Raw genomic sequence first — 16,260 nt, forward strand, 5'->3', positions numbered from 1 at the left:
GGGTAAACAATCCAATAAATGTGAGCAAAACAACATGGAGCAGGCATTTCAAAAAGATGCTATCCAAAGGGCCAATAAGAATATGGAAAGGTGTTTAATATTGTTATTCATTTAAAAATGTAAATTAACACTTCAATGAGACACTTCTATGTACCCACCAGAACAGCTAAAATTATAAAGACTGACAATACCAAATGAGGTGAGGACATGGGCAACTGGACATTTCACAATACAAAGTACTAACCACAATATAATCATGACAAGCCACCAGTAGCCACCCAGGAACATTTCATAGATTGCATGTGAGACTGTAATTTATAAAACCACTTTGGAAAACTGGCACCATCTACTAAAGTTAAACGTATACCTACTCTATGATTCAGTAATTCTACTATCAAGTTATTGTCTAAGAGAAATGAGTATGTATGTCCACCAAAAGACATGTCAAAGAATGTTAATAGCATCTTTTTTTTAATAGTCTCAAACTGGAAACAACCCAGGAGTCCATCAACAGGTGAATGGGTTATTGATTATTATGTATTTCTTCAATGTACTATTACAGAGTAATTATAAAAAAAAAAAAACTACTGACACATGCAACAAGACAAATGAATCTTACAGGCATGAGTGAAAGAAGCCAGACAGAAGGATATATACTGTATGATTCCATTTATATGAATTTCAAAAACAGGTGAAATTACTTGATGGTAATAGTAGTGTTACCTTGGCGGGGGGGTGGTTTCACTGTGAAGGGGCATGGGTAAAACTTTATGGAGCAAGGAAACTATTTTATATCTTGATAAGTGTGGTGGGCACATGTATATATATACGGGTGAAAACTCATCTATAGTCTTGTACATTTTACTCTACATTATACTTCAATAAAACGTTAAGGAAAAGATAACCAAAGGCCCACTCTATCCATGCCACTGTGCGATCCAAAAGACAAACAAACGAACAAATTAAATACAAGCATAAACAGAGCAGATAGTATAACTGTAGTTCAGGCTACTTACTTGACTATAATGCTAAGTCCCTTTGCTTGCATGACTCAGTCCTTGTCATATAAAAGAACTGAACAGTTGTCCTACCAAAAGCCACCTAACTGTGTGCCTGAGCACAACTTTCTAAGAGAATCAGCAGCAAGCTAAGATCTGGTAGTGTATATTATCACCTACAAAAATAGTAAGGTCTCCTAATTGACTTGTGGCTAGCAGTCAAAGATTGAAAAATGCTCTACCAAACAGTTTTTGCCCAGAGGATATTGTCCTGCTGAGCTGGTAATACTCATTCTCATTTTATACAGAAAGAAATTTGGGCAAAGAAAAGTTAAAGAGCTGGTTCAAGATGATGTTGCTAGTCAGTATCTCATTGGGAAACAGAATAGCAGTCTGCCAAATAAGTTGCTCTGTGGTATGGGTTAGAGTTGATAGGAAGGAGAGAAGGAAGCATTTAAGAAAAGGAATATTACCAGGGAATCCAGGAAGGCCTGGCTGTCCTTTTGCTCCAGGGGTCCCTGGTAATCCAGGCAAACCAGTATCTCCCCTAGAACCTTTGATTCCAGGGTTTCCTGGGTATCCAGGCAGACCAGGTTCACCCTAAAACCACGAATAAGAAGATAAAACTGAGTTTCTACATGACTTAGATTGTATAACAACATAACATTATTTATAGAGCTTTTATTATATGTCAGGCACTCTGCTAAGTGCTTTACATAATATGTTTTGTTTAATTACTTGTAGAAATTTAGCCTGAAAATACTTTGTTTAATCATCACAACAGCTCTTTGAGTTAGGCTTTATCATCTCTATTTATAAATGAGAAAACTGAATCTTGGAGAACTCAAGTGCCTAATGGCTCTAGCAAGCAGCAGAATTAGAATTTGTACCAAGTCTGTCAGACTCCAGAGTTCATGCTATTTCTAAAATATGTAAATGTATTATCTCATTAATCCTTAACAGTTTGGTAAGAAATACACTATCCCATTTTACAGTGTTGCAACTAATAAGTTGTGGGGTCTGCATTTGGATCCAGATAGTCTGATTTGAACCTGTGATTGTTATCCCTAGTATGCTACAATGAAATTCACTGCTTACAATAATTATGTCCAACAGTAGTTACAGTAGGTTCTACTGCAAAAAGTAAATTTAATCTTAACATGAGTAAGTCTAGCAATTCTTCAGTGAACATCTCAAATCCCATATCCTCCATGAAGCCTTCTAGGACAAAGAAAGCTTATGCTAAGAATGTAGGGAAGGTTCTTATTCTGTCAAATCAATAATGGTTTCACATATGCATGTCTTGATTCTTCAACTACACTGAACATTCCTTTGGAGTCAGGGACAATTCATATGTAACCACTTTTGCTCAGTGAACTTTTGCATTATGTTTCCTTCTAATAGAGCCTTAGAATTCATACCCACTTTCACAAGTTAAAACAAGTTTTCCCCGATAACAATGAGAACATGCTGTAACTCTAAATCTACCAGTGTCCACTGCTTTGCTCATGAGGATCATGACCTCTCCAACAAAGTGTCACTGTTCAACATCATCTACTGAATACTTCCTTCTCCATTTAGTGCTTGTGCTTGTCTAGGTGAATAAGATCATCTATTTGTGACTCAAATGATTCTGCATTATGGCAAAAGCCTTTTTAACTAATTCCTTTTCTCCTTACATCCCATTGGGCTGGGAATATATGTATTTTGGTCTGAACCCTTATAAATCAAACATCTAGCACATTTTAAAAATTTTATTATGTTATGTTAATCATCATACATTACATCATTAGTTTTTGATGTAATGTGATTCATGATTCATTGTTTGCATATAACATCTAGCACATTTTTACACACATAATAGGTATACAATTAAATTCTGGATTGAACTGGTTCCACCTTAGATATTTACACAGAGAAGCTTTGAATAAACTATCATAATTCTTCTTGTTATTCATGAACCAATGACATTTATATATCAAAATGAAAAACAAGAAGAAAATTCCAATAGTCTGCTAATGGTAAACTTGAAAGGCAATAAACAAGCTCCTGGTGATTTATGATAAAGTATGTTAAATTCTACAAACAACCCAAATCTCTTAATTTCAACTAGCACTTGGTTCCCCACTACAGTTCTCACCACTCTACGGCCCTATTCTAAATAAGTAAATATTTCACCAGGGCTTCTGAAAAGGACTACAATTTGCTAGTTTAAGTTTTATCTAAGTTTTTATCATTCATACACTTTCAGAGAAAGCAATGAGCTTCCAAAATGGTAAGCAAGAAGAAATAAAAAATAAGGAGAGTTTACTCAGAACATCAACAAACTGGCCAGAAATCTTGTAAATCACTCTGAGAAAGGAAAATTCTATTTACAAAGCAAAAGCTTGATAGGACTTGAATAGACTTAAGCCACAAATATCTACATTTGTTCAAATGTTAACCTTTGATATAATTCTTTATTAAGATAAAATTGACATATAACATTAGTTTCAGGTATACAACACAATTTGATATTTATATATATTGTAAAATGATCACTACAATAAATCTATTTAACATCCATCACCATACATAGTTATAAAATTTTTGGTTCTTGTGATAAAAACTTTTTTTTTTACTCTCTTAGCAACTTTCAATATACAATACGGTATTAACTATAGTCACTATGCTGTACATTACATCCAATGACTTATTTAGTTTATAGCTAAGTCTGTACTTTTTAACCCTCTTCACCCATTTCACCCACCCTCCAATATTCCACCCCCATATCTGGCAACCACAACTTTGTTCTCTGTATCTATTAGCTCATTCTTTAAAAATTTTTGTCTACTTATTTATTTTTAGATTAAACATATAAATTAGATCATATGGTATTGGTCTTTCTCTAACTTATTTCACTTAGCATCATACCCTCAAGGTCCATCCATGTTGTCACAAATGGTGAGATTTCATTCTTTTATATGGCTCAGTAAAACCCCCTTGTATATATATCCCACATTTTCTCTATCCATTCATATACCAATGGACACTTAAGTTGCTTCCACATCTTGACTACTGTAAATATAGTACAATGTATATGGGGATGTGTATATCTTTTCAAGTTAGTGTTCTCATTTTCTTTAGATAAATATCCAGAAGTTGAATTGATGATCATATGATAGTTCTTTTTTAATTTTTTTGAGGATCCTCCATGCTATTTTTCATAGTGGCTGTACTAATTTACATTCTCACCAACAGTACACAAGACTTCCCATTTCTCACCATCTTTGCCAACACTTGCTAAAACTTGTCTTTTTGATAATAGCCATTTTAACAGGTGTGAAGTGATATCTCATTGTGGTTTTGATTTGCATTTCCCTGATGATTAGTCATGTCAAATATCTGTTGGCCCTTTTCATGTACCTGTTGGCCCTTAGTATGCATTCTTTGGAAAAATGTCTATTCAGTTTCTCTACCCATTTTTAATTGGATTCTTTGTTTCATTTTTAATGACTGTATGAGTTCTTTGCATATTTTGGATATTAACTCCTTATTGACATATGATTTGCAAATATTTTCTCCCATTCAGTAGGTTGCCTTTTCACTTGGCAACTTCCCTGGCTGTGCAGATTAGTTTGATGTAGCCAAACTTGTTTATTATGCTTTTATTGCCTTTGTTTCTAGAGACACATCCAGAAAAACACTGCCAAGACCAATGTCAAGGAGCTTACTGCCTGTTTTCTTCTAGGAGTTTTATGGTTTCAGGTCTTACATTTAAATCTTTAATCCATTTTGAGTTCATTTTTGTGTATAGTATAAGATAGTAGTCTAGTTTCATTCTTTGCCTGTGGCTGTAACTTTTCCCAACACCATTTATTAAAGCAACTGTGCTTTCCCCATTGTATATTCTTGCTTCCTTTGTCATAAACTGACTATATTTGTGTGGGTTTATTTCTGGGCTCTCTGTTCTATTGCATTGATCTGTGTGTTTGTTTTAATGCCAATACCATATTATTTTGATTACTATAGATAGTTGTGTAATATAGTTTGAAATTAGGGAGTATGATACCTCCAGCATTGTTGTTCTTTCTCAAGATTGCTTTGGCTAGGGGCGCCTGGGTGGCTCAGTCATTAAGCGTCTGCCTTCAGCTCAGGTCATGATCCCAGGGTCCTGGGATTGAGCCCTGCATCCAGCTCCCTTCTCTGCGGGAAGCCTGCTTCTCCTTTCCCACTCCCCCTGCTTGTGTTCCCTCTCTGTGTCTCTGTCAAACAAATAAAATCTTAAAAAAAAAAAAAAAAAGATTGCTTTGGCTATTCAGAATCTTTTGTGGTTCCATACAAATTTTAGGATTATTTCTTCTATTTCTTTGAAAAATAGCATTGGGATTTTGATGAGGATTGCAGTGAATCAGTATATTGCTTTGGGTAATATGGACATTTTAACAATATTAATTCTTCCAATCCATGAGCATAGAATAATTTCACATTTATTTGTATCTTCAATCTCTTTCATCAATGACATAGTTTTCAGAGTATAGGTCTTCCATCTCCTCAGTTAAATTTATTCCTAAGTATTTTATTCATTTTGATGCAATTATAAATGGGAGTGTTTCCTTAAATTCTCTGATAGTTGGTTGTTAGTATATAGATATGCAACAGATTTCTGCATGTTGACTATGTACCCAGTGACTTTACTGAATTTACTAGCTCTAACAGTTTTTGGTGGAGTCTTTAGGGTTTTTTTAATAAATATAAAGTATAAATATACATACACACATATACATTTATTTTTCTGCAAATAGTGACAGTTTTTACTCCTTCTTTTGCAATTTGGATGCTTTTCATTTCTTTTTCTTGCCTAATTGCTCTGGCTAGGATTTCCAATGCTATTTTGAATAAAAGTGGCAAAAGTGGGCATCCTTGTTTTGTTTCTAATCTTAGAGGAAGGACTTTCAGCTTTTCACAACTGAGTATGATGTTAGCTGTGGGCTTCTCATGTATGACCTTTATTATGTTGCAATACATTCCCTCTATATACCCACTTTGTTGAGAGTTTTTATCATAAATGGTTGTTGAATTATGTCAAATACCTTTTCTGCATCTATTGAAATGATATGATTTTTATGCTTTATTTTATTAATGTGATGTATCATATTGATTGATTTGTAGATGTAAACCTCATCTGTGCATCTCTGGAATAAATTTCACTTGATTGTGGTATATGATCCTTTTAATTGTTGTATTGTTTAATTTGGTTTGCTAATATTTTGTTGAGCATTTCAGCATCTATGTTCATCAGGGATACCGGCCTGTAATTTTCTTTTTTTTGTGGTGTCCTTGACTGGTTTTGGTATCAGTGTAATGCTGGCCTCATAAAATGAGTTCAAAAGTGTTCTCTCTTCTTCAATTTTTTGGAAAAGTTTGAGAAAGATACATATTAAATCTTTAAATGCTTGGTAGAATTCACCAGTGAAGTTGTGTAGTTCTGGATTTCTGTTTCTTTGGAGGTTTTCTGGATTACTGATTCAATCTGTTTACTAGTAATCGGTCTATTCAGATTTTCTATTCCTTCATGATTCAATCTTGGAAGATTGTATGTTTATTGGAATCTATTCATTGCTTCTAGGCTCTCCCAATTTGTTGGCATATAATTATTTGTAATAGTCTTATGATCTTTTGTATATCTGTGGTGTCAGTTGTAAATCCTTCTCTTTCATTTCTGATTTAATTTAATTTAATTTTTTATTTGAGCCCCCCTCTTGGTGAGTCTAGCTAAAGGTTTGTCAATTTTGCTTATCCTTTCGAAGAACCAGCTCTATTTTTAGTCTCTATTTTATTTATTTCTACTCTGACCTTTTTTTATTTCCTTCCTTCTACTAACTTTGGGCTTCATTTGTTTTTCTTCTTGTTGTTCCTTTAGATGTAAATTTAGTTTGAGATTTTTCTTGTTCCTTGAGGTAGGCCTGTATCACTATGAACTTCCCTTTTAGAGCAGCTTTTGCTTCACACCATAGATTTTTGAAAGTTGTATTTCTGTTTTCATTCTTCTCAAGGTATTCTTTCTATTTCTCCTTTGATTTCTTCTTTGGCTCACTGGTTGTTCAGTAGCATGTTGTTTAATCTTTATCCACTGATGTAAGTGGGATATTAAAGTCCCCTACTATTAACTGTATTGCTGTCAATTTTTCCCTTTAGGTTTGTTAATATTTATTTATTTAGGTGCTTCTATGTTGGGTGCATTAATATTTACAAATGTTATACCCTCTTATTAGATTGATCCCTTTATCATATGTAATTCCCCTGTCTTTTAATACTGTCTTTGTTTAAAAGTCTATTTTGTGTGATACAGTTTTTTTTTGGTTTCCATTTGTGTGGAATATCTTTTTCCAGCCCTTTACTTTCAGTCTGGGTGTGTCCTTATACTTAAAGTGAGTTTCTTGTAGGTAGCCTATTAACTGGGTCTTTTTAAAAATCCAGTCAGTCATGCAATGTCTTTTGACTGAAGAATTTAGTCCATTCACACTTAAAGTAATTATTGATAGGTATGTACCTACTGTCATCTTGTTAATTTTTTTCTGGCTGTTTTGTAGTTCCTCTTTGTTGTTTCTTCTTCTTTTGCTCTCTTATGTTGTGGTTTGATGACTTTCTTTAATGCTATTATATTTTCTTATTATCTTTTGTGGATCTATTATAGGTTTTTGCTTTGTGGTTACCAAGAGGCTCACAGATAACAGCCTAGATTAAAATCTTTTTTAAGTTGATAGTAACTTGAGTCTGAACACATTTGAAAACTACATTTTTACTCCCCCCTCATTTTATGTCTTTGATGTCACATTTTACATCTTCTCATTTTGTGCATCCCTTAACTTATTATTGTACTTAGAGTTACTTCTACTTTACTTTTGTCTTTTAACCTTCATACTAGATCTGTAAGTGATTAATCCACTACTTTTACTATAGATTTACCTTTGAGATTTATACATTCATATGTTTTCTTGTCACTAATTAATGCACTTTCTTTTCAGCTTAAAGAAGTCCCTTTTTAATATTTCCTGTAAGGCCAGTTTAGTGGTGATGAGCTCTTTTAGCTTTTGATTGTCTGGCAAAGTCTTTATCTGTCTGTCAACTCTGAATGATAACCTTGCTGGGGAGGGTATTCTTGTTTGGAAGTTTCTTCCTTTCAGGATTTTGAATATATTGTCCCATTCCCTTCTGGCCTACAAAATTTCTGCTGAAAAATCTGCTTATAGTCTTATTGGGGTTCCCTTGTACATAACACGGGGTTTTCCTCTTGCTGCTTTTAAGATTCTCTCTTTAACTTTTGACAGCTTACTTATAATGTGTCTTAGTGTTGATCTTTTTGGGTTCATCTTATTTGGGTCTCTATGGTCTTTCTTGATCTGAATGTTTTCTTCCTCAGATTAGAGAGGTTTTCAGCCATTATTTCTTTAAATAAATTTCCTTCTCCTTTATCTCTTGTCTTTCTGGGACCCCCTATAATGCAAATGTTATTGAGATTTATGTTGCCTCATAGGTCCCTTAAGCTATCTTTACTTTTGAAGTTTTTTTTTTTTCCTTTTTGATATTCTCTTTGGGTGAGTTTCACACTTGCCTCCTAGATCACTTTCTTCTGCTTCATGTAGTCTCCTTTTCAACCCCTCCTGTGTACTTTTCAATTCAGTTATTGTATTCTTCAGCAAAACAGCTACTTACCCCAGTCTTGAAGGAGTAGCCTTGTGTAAAAGATACAATTTATCCATCAACCTTAGACCTAAGTTCCTATTGTCTCTCAAATCTTTGTAATTGTCTAAGCAGCCTAATTTATTCTTGGTACGTCCCAGTTGTTGAGGGTGTGCCAAGACCTGTCAGTGTTCTAAAGGGAGGAATCTCCGTCAGTACCTAGTTTCAGGCTGATTGGAAGCCAGATCCTGAGGTAGCAGTTTAAAAGTATGCAAATATATATAGTCCTGTGGTGCCACAATAGTAAACCTTGCTGGCCTGCAGACTAGGTGGATCTGGAGGTGTTGAAAAACTCAGGGTTTCAGACAAATGTACCAAATCCTTTCTGGGAGGTACCAGCAAGCTGTAGCAAGGCTGAGGAAGAATGCAAAGATGGCATACTCCAGCCTACATTCCCTGAGAGCACTCCTGTAGCCTCTAGATCTTTGCCAAACTTTTAAGTCTGCCCTTCAGGCAGAAGCTCCAAGACAAGTAATAGACCTTTTTCGCAGACAGACTGGGGATTTGTTTCAGTATGCTGTCTGTGTAGTGCTCTGGGGCGGGGGTGGTAGCATGCCAAGAACTGTCTCTCTGATTGTTACAGTCTTGTGGGATTTAGGAATGCAAGCCCCCTGGCCACCAGAGCCTGATGATTAAGGAGTGACTCCAGTATGGACTGCATGCACCTGCTGGCTTTTGTGGGGGCCACTGGAGAGCACAGAACTGGTATGTGGCTCTTTTGCAGGGCAACAGGAGAATCTAGGGCTGGTGCTTGCCTGCCATCTTTAGTGGGGCAATGGGAGAGTGCAGGGCTGGTCACACTTGCCAGTACTATCAAGATAAAGGGAGAGTACAAAAATGGTGCCTGCCAGCACTTCCAACTCCAAAGAGAGTTCCAACATACTCCTGCCCCTCTGGCAGATGCTTTAATATTAGCAAATGAATCTCCTTCACAAATAGTACAGGCACCTTCAAACTGCTGCTTTCGCACTGGTTCCTGAGGTGGGTGAGTCTGCATGCAAGCCCTTTAAGAAATGCATCTCAGTTCCCCACAGCCCTTTGGATGTAAGCCCCTTTGGTTTTCAAAGCCAGATGTTTTGGAGGATTGTCTCTCTGTTACAGGTCCCAGGGGTTAGGGTGCTTGATGTGGGGCATGAACCCCTAACTCCTCAGGGAGGAGGTCCAGATTTGTAAGATCCCTTCTGCTTGTGGGTAGTGGAGGTGGGGTTCTGGATGAGACCATATTTCTGCCTCTGCTACCCGTTGATGTTGCCCTTTTATTATTTGTTGTGAAGGAAGCTGTTCAGTTAGTTTTCAGGTCTTTTTTCAGAGTGAATTAATTGTTCCCTATGTAGCTACAGATTTGCTGTGTCCATGGGAAGAGGTATGTTCAGTATCTTCTTATGCCACCCTCTTGGACTGCCCCACCACTATCCTTGTTTTTAACAACTCACTAATTATATAATTTTTTCTTATGCTTGACATCCGCCAATCATACTATTATGTCTTCTGAAACTTTAATTCTACTCTCTCTATAATATAGGCAGTCTCACTTTGCACAATAGTATGGAACTATAAAAATGAAGATGCAAGCTAAAACCATGTAAAAGAGATCTTAATAATGAGAAAAATATGATTGTTCCATGACCTTTAAAAGTTTTTCTCACAACTTTAAAATCTCTCTTCATGTAAGTTATACATGTATAGAGAAAAGTCATATATTGCTAAGTTTGCTTTCACTAACTTCCTTGTCTGCACCTCTAAAGTCTCTCAATGGTGGCAGTGTCAATATTCCTATGGCTGGCTATTTTGTCTGTAACCCTATTTATATTAGCTTTAAATGTCACTTCCAGTATTATCACTTCCAATTTTTTTTGCACTTTCATCTTTATTGGTTAATTTTCTCTTTTGAGTATCCGTATTTTTAAAATTTCACATTGGTTTATCAATGAGACAAAGAGGCAACACAACTACATGCTTTGTTATAAGAGCATTAAGGGAATAACATTTTCACGGTGACTAATCACTGACAGAATTTGAAAGAAGTGAAATAATCGTTCACTGATTATGATACACAAGTTATGTATACAGTGATTTATGGATTTATAGTGATTATGATTTATGAAGAGCTAATATACCATGGTAACTTAAGTTTGAACTATGTTGTTGTGGACTGATGTTATTTAACTAAATTGTGGTAACAAATTTGTGCATATCAGAACTGTGCAAACTAAGAACTGAGCTATAAAATCTTATTTTTTTCAATGTGTCACCATTATATGATAAAACAATACCATATGAAAGAAACAACAGACTACTTCAAATACATGATTTCTGTTTTATCAACTCTGCAAGTATCTTAAGTTTAGTGTAGAATTTGCTTCCTGAAATATACTTGAAGGCTGCATAGAGAAAGAAACTAAGTTAGCCTCTTGCTTGAAGAGTTGAATATACTGTGGATATTTGCCAATTGAAATATGTTTTTTTTTTTGGCTGACATTCATTATAAATTCAGATATGAGTTATGGTAATTTAGTTCCATTATATAAATGTTAACATTTGCTCAGTCCAGAAAAAAACATATATGAAAAAATTTAGAAAAAATTTTAAATGGAATTTCAAATCAATGAGTAAAGAATGGAATCTATAACATATGGGGTTGGGTTATCTGGGTATTTATTTTGAAAACATGATATTACTTCCTCACCTCACACATCATAGAGAAAAAGCCCATGGATTAAAGATGTAAATACAAAGAACAAAATCATGAAAGTACTGGAAGAAAAGACAGAGGTCTATTTTTATAATATTAGGATATAGAAGTTTTTATAACAATCAGAAAATTATGCTCCTGATCTTTCCCACCAAATCTGCTTCCCCAAATCTCTCCTATCTCAGTATGTAGCAACTCCATTCTCAAACTTGCTCAGGATAAAAACTTTAGAGTCATCCATGATATCTTTCCTCTCATAGCCCATGATATCTGGCTTGACCTGGAAAATATATTCAGATTCTGAATGTTTCTTATCACTTCCACTGCTACCACCTTGATCCAAGCCATCAAGACCTCTGGTCTGTATTATTTAAATAGTGTCATAAGTGGTCCCACTGTTTTCATCCTTATTCCTCTATGATATAGTTCCAAAATAGGAGCTACGATATATTTTTAAATTTAAGTACAATCATGTTACTCCTTCCAGTCACTCCCCATTTCACACAGGAGTAAAATCCCTTACTATGATCTGCAAGGCTCTAGATAATCGATCTCCCATTACCAACCTGATCTCATCTCTAACTTAGTTTCACTTCACTCACTCTGCTTAAACCACACTAGCCACCTGTATGTTCTTCAGAAGTGTCAGGTATGCTCCCACCTCAGGATGCTTGAATGACTCATTCCCTCACTGCATGTCACCAGATCAACTGCATTCAAAGCAGCTTTCTCTTACTACTCTAATTCAAAATATAACAATTCTCAGCAATTCCTATCCCCAAGCCTCACTTAACTTTTACCATATCTTCTAGCACACTATAAACATATTTATTTTATTGACTAGATGCAAACTCTGCACAGGCAGTGAGTTTGTTTCATTCGTTTTCTATCTCCAGCACCTAAAACAGTACCAGGCACCTCATACACTCATTAGATATATTCTGAATGAATGAATAACTAACATTTGCCTATGTAAAAATTTTATACTCTACATGATAAATGCACAATAAACAGGGTTATAAGACAAACAAATGACCGGGAGAAAATATTTGCAACATATATAATAGATAATGGATGCATCTTTATGAAGTACTTCCATAAATCAATAGGAAATACACAACCAAATCCCCTCCTAAAAATGAGGCAAGAGTATGAACAGACAATTTGTAGAGGAGATATAAGCATAAGAAAAGAAATCTCATTCATAATTAGGAAAATTCAAATTTTTTTTTTTTAAAGATTTTATTTATTTATTTGACAGAGACAGAGACAGCGAGAGCAGGAACACAAGCAGGGGGAGTGGGAGAGGGAGAAGCAGGCTTCCTGCTGAGCCGGGAGCCCGATGTGGGACTCGATCCCAGGACCCTGGGATCATTACCTGAGCCGAAGGCAGTCGCTTAACCAACTGAGCCACCCAGGCGCCCAGGAAAATTCAAATTTAAACAATGATACTCTATTTTTCACCCATTAGACTGACAGAATTAGAATGATTAATAATACCCAATATTTGTAAAATGAGGAGAAAATAGAAAATTTCTGATACTGATCAAGATAGTATGAAGCAGCAGAGATATTTAAGAGAAAAATTAGTAATTATCAATATTAAAAAGGCATATATATGATGGGTTCCAGCAACTTTACTCAGAATTTATTCTGTGGAAGTATTTACCAAATAATCTTAAGATATGTATGTAAGATATGGGTAAGAATCTTCAGAGCAACATATGTTTATAATCATGAAAATATAGAAACAACTCAGCATTCATAATAGGTTAAACTATTTATGGTTAACCCATACATAAAATACTATATAATTATGAAAATGAATGAGGCATTTATTTATGGGCTGATAAAGAAAGTTTGCTAAGACTTACTAAGTTATGATAGCTAGGTCCAGACCAGATATATAGTATGATTTTATGTGTGTAAATAAAAATACAAGATACCTACATTTGGAAGGTGCAGCATCATTTCATGAATTAGTAACTGAATAAAATGCTTCCAATTATAGTTGTAAGATGCTTTCCATTGTAAGATGCACCTCAATATCAGAGATTTTGAATGTAAAAAAATTGAGTCTTAAAATTGATGAAATATCTATCATATATTCATGTTTATATACATATAAAATGTCTTTTGTGGACAACTACTAAAAGTGGTTCCCTTGGGGAAGAACTATGAATTTAAGGTATGTAAATGCGTGGAAAGAAGACTTCTCGTTTTACATTGTTTCATACTGGTTGATTTTTTTTTTTACATTTTTTTAAATTTTATTATATTATGTTAATCACCATACATTACATCATTAGTTTTTGATGTAGTGTTCCATGATTCATTGTTTGCGTATAACACCCAGTGCCCCATTCAGTACGTGCCCTCTTTAATACCCATCACCAGGCTAACTCATCCCCCCACCTCCCTCCCCTCTAGAACCCTCAGTTTGTTTCTCAGAGTTCATAGTCTCTCATGGTTCGTTTCCCCCTCTGATTTCCGCCCCCTTCATTTTTTCCTTCCTACTATCTTCTTTTTTTTTAACATACAATGTATTATTTATTTCAGAGGGACAGGTCTGTGATTCAACAGTCTTACACAATTCACAGCACTCACCATAGCACATACCCTTCCCAATGTCTATCACCCAGCCACCCCATCCCTCCCACCCCCCACCACTCCAGCAACCCTCAGTTTGTTTCCTGAGATTAAGAATTCCTCATATCAGTCATACTGGTTGATTTTTAAAATCAAGTTTACTGGTTACTATTAATATAAAAACTTTAAAAAACAAAAACCTAAATGTACTTATCTTTTGACCCAGACATTTCACTTTTAGGAATCTATACAGCATAAATAATTATACATGTGTCCACAGATATGTCTAAGAATATTCATTACGATATTATTTACAATAGAATATCATGCAACTATTAAAAATAATGTACAGTGTTGTGATGAGTACTGGGTGTTACATGCAACAAATGAATCGTTGCACTACATCAAAAACTAATGATGTACTATATGCTGGCTAACTGAACATAATAAAAAAAAGTACAGTGACAAAGAAAATTGTCTAAGATATAATCAAATAGAAAGATTAAAAGATATAAGTGATAAAGCAAATACAGAATAGTGTGTATTCTATGACTCTACACATATACAATACACATAGGAAACCCCAAATTTTGTATATATACATAAAAATATGTATGGCAAGGGATTCAAATTTATACACTATTATCAGTAGATATCTATAGCGATGGGAATGGAATAAAGAAGATGTGTTATGAAGGAGATTTTCACTTTTACCCTTGATATGTCTGCATTATCATTTTTTTAATGTAGTCATGTATTACTGGTAAAATTTAAGTAGAACAGAAAATATTCAGCATCATTTCAATAGACTTTACACTGTTAATTTGCAGTTAATATGCAGAAATTTCTCCTGATTATGTCTTACAATAAGTTGATTGACTACGCAATCAAACTAAAATCTTTTTGTATACTATTAAAAAGAAATTATCTTTAAAACATTATTCAAATTTCACGAGTTAAATCACTGAACAAAAAAAAAGAGACAAAGCAAGAAACAGACTCAACTATAGAGAACACACTGATGGTTACCAGAGGGAAGGTGGGTGGAGGGATGGGTGAACTAGGTGATGGGGATCAAGGAGTGCACTTGCTGTGATGAGCACTGGGTATTGTAGGGAAGTGTTGAATCACTATTTTGTACACCCGAAACTAATGGAACATTGTATGTTAATTATACTGGAATTAACATCAATAATAAAATATTTTTTTAAATTTAAAAAAATTAAAATGACAGCTTAAAAGGAAAAAACACCCACATTATTCAGTACATTCTTAGTGGGAATTTTCATTAATTCCATGGAAGGTTAGTAACACCCTTCTTTTCCTAATACTTCCTAGCTTTGTGGTCTGACTGAATGATTAAACAATATTATAAGACAAATGATTAATTAGGAGAAAATATTTGCAACATATATAATAGACAATGGATGCATCTCTGCTAGTTAAAAAGTACTTCCACAAATCAGTAGGACTTACTACCTTTTTACATGGAATTAAGCAGCTATTAAATATTTGTTGAGTCTAATGATTCTAAGATACATTCTAAATTTGATTGATCGAGAAACACTGCCAAAGTTTTCACACTGACTAGGGGCATGGAGGGACATGTAAAACTGTTTTAAGAGAACTACTTCAGATATGCAGTTAAGAATACTACTGCACCTTCATTAATCGCATAAGTTACTTTGTTTATAAGTCTCTTTATATTAGTTAATAATAATATTAGGATATAGATCAACATTCCACCACCAAGATGGGAAAAGAAAACCAAAGCCAGGCAGGAATTTACCTTTGGTTTACTGAAATATACTCAGAGATTAAGATAGAGGGAAAATAAAGAAATCAGAATGTTTCCCCCACACATACCTTTTTGGATTGGCTACAAACCCTAAAACATAACCTCTTACAAAGAGAAAACAGGAGGAATGAATTTCCAGAATATACCATGTCATTGTATAGTTTGTTTAATGAAGAATTAGGAATGAGCACAGTATTTTAAAAAAATCACATCTGCTCAGGTGTATGCCTAGAGTAGAGGGTTACCTTTGGGCCGGGAAGACCTGGAAGACCAATGCCTGAAACACCAGGATCACCTTTTTCTCCTTTCTGTCCAGGTAATCCTGGGGAGCCAGGTTGTCCAGGAACTCCAGGAGGTCCAGGAGACCCTTTCACACCCTGAGGGCCTGTTGAAAACACATAACATGCATTTTTTACAAAATTTCTTTATTCATGGCATGTCTATGATGCTTATGACTAAGG

The 16,260-nt window shown here is 34.8% G+C and overlaps 1 protein-coding gene across 1 annotated transcript in view; it reads right to left on the bottom strand.

Moving 5' to 3' along the window:
* COL4A5 (collagen type IV alpha 5 chain) overlaps window positions 1–16,260 on the bottom strand; it is a 213,472-nt gene that overhangs the window by 31,940 nt on the left and 165,272 nt on the right. Inside the window, exons 36-37 of the mRNA XM_081808437.1 lie at window positions 16,045–16,184; window positions 1,472–1,598 (exon numbers count right to left, since the gene is read on the bottom strand). Of these exons, the coding sequence (XP_081664563.1) occupies window positions 1,472–1,598; window positions 16,045–16,184 (267 nt within the window). The remainder of the gene's footprint in view (window positions 1–1,471; window positions 1,599–16,044; window positions 16,185–16,260) is intronic.

The sequence above is a fragment of the Leptonychotes weddellii genome, chromosome X, assembly GCF_054177405.1.
Source record: "Leptonychotes weddellii isolate Sample4059 chromosome X, ASM5417740v2, whole genome shotgun sequence".
Taxonomy (NCBI): Eukaryota; Metazoa; Chordata; class Mammalia; order Carnivora; family Phocidae; genus Leptonychotes; species Leptonychotes weddellii.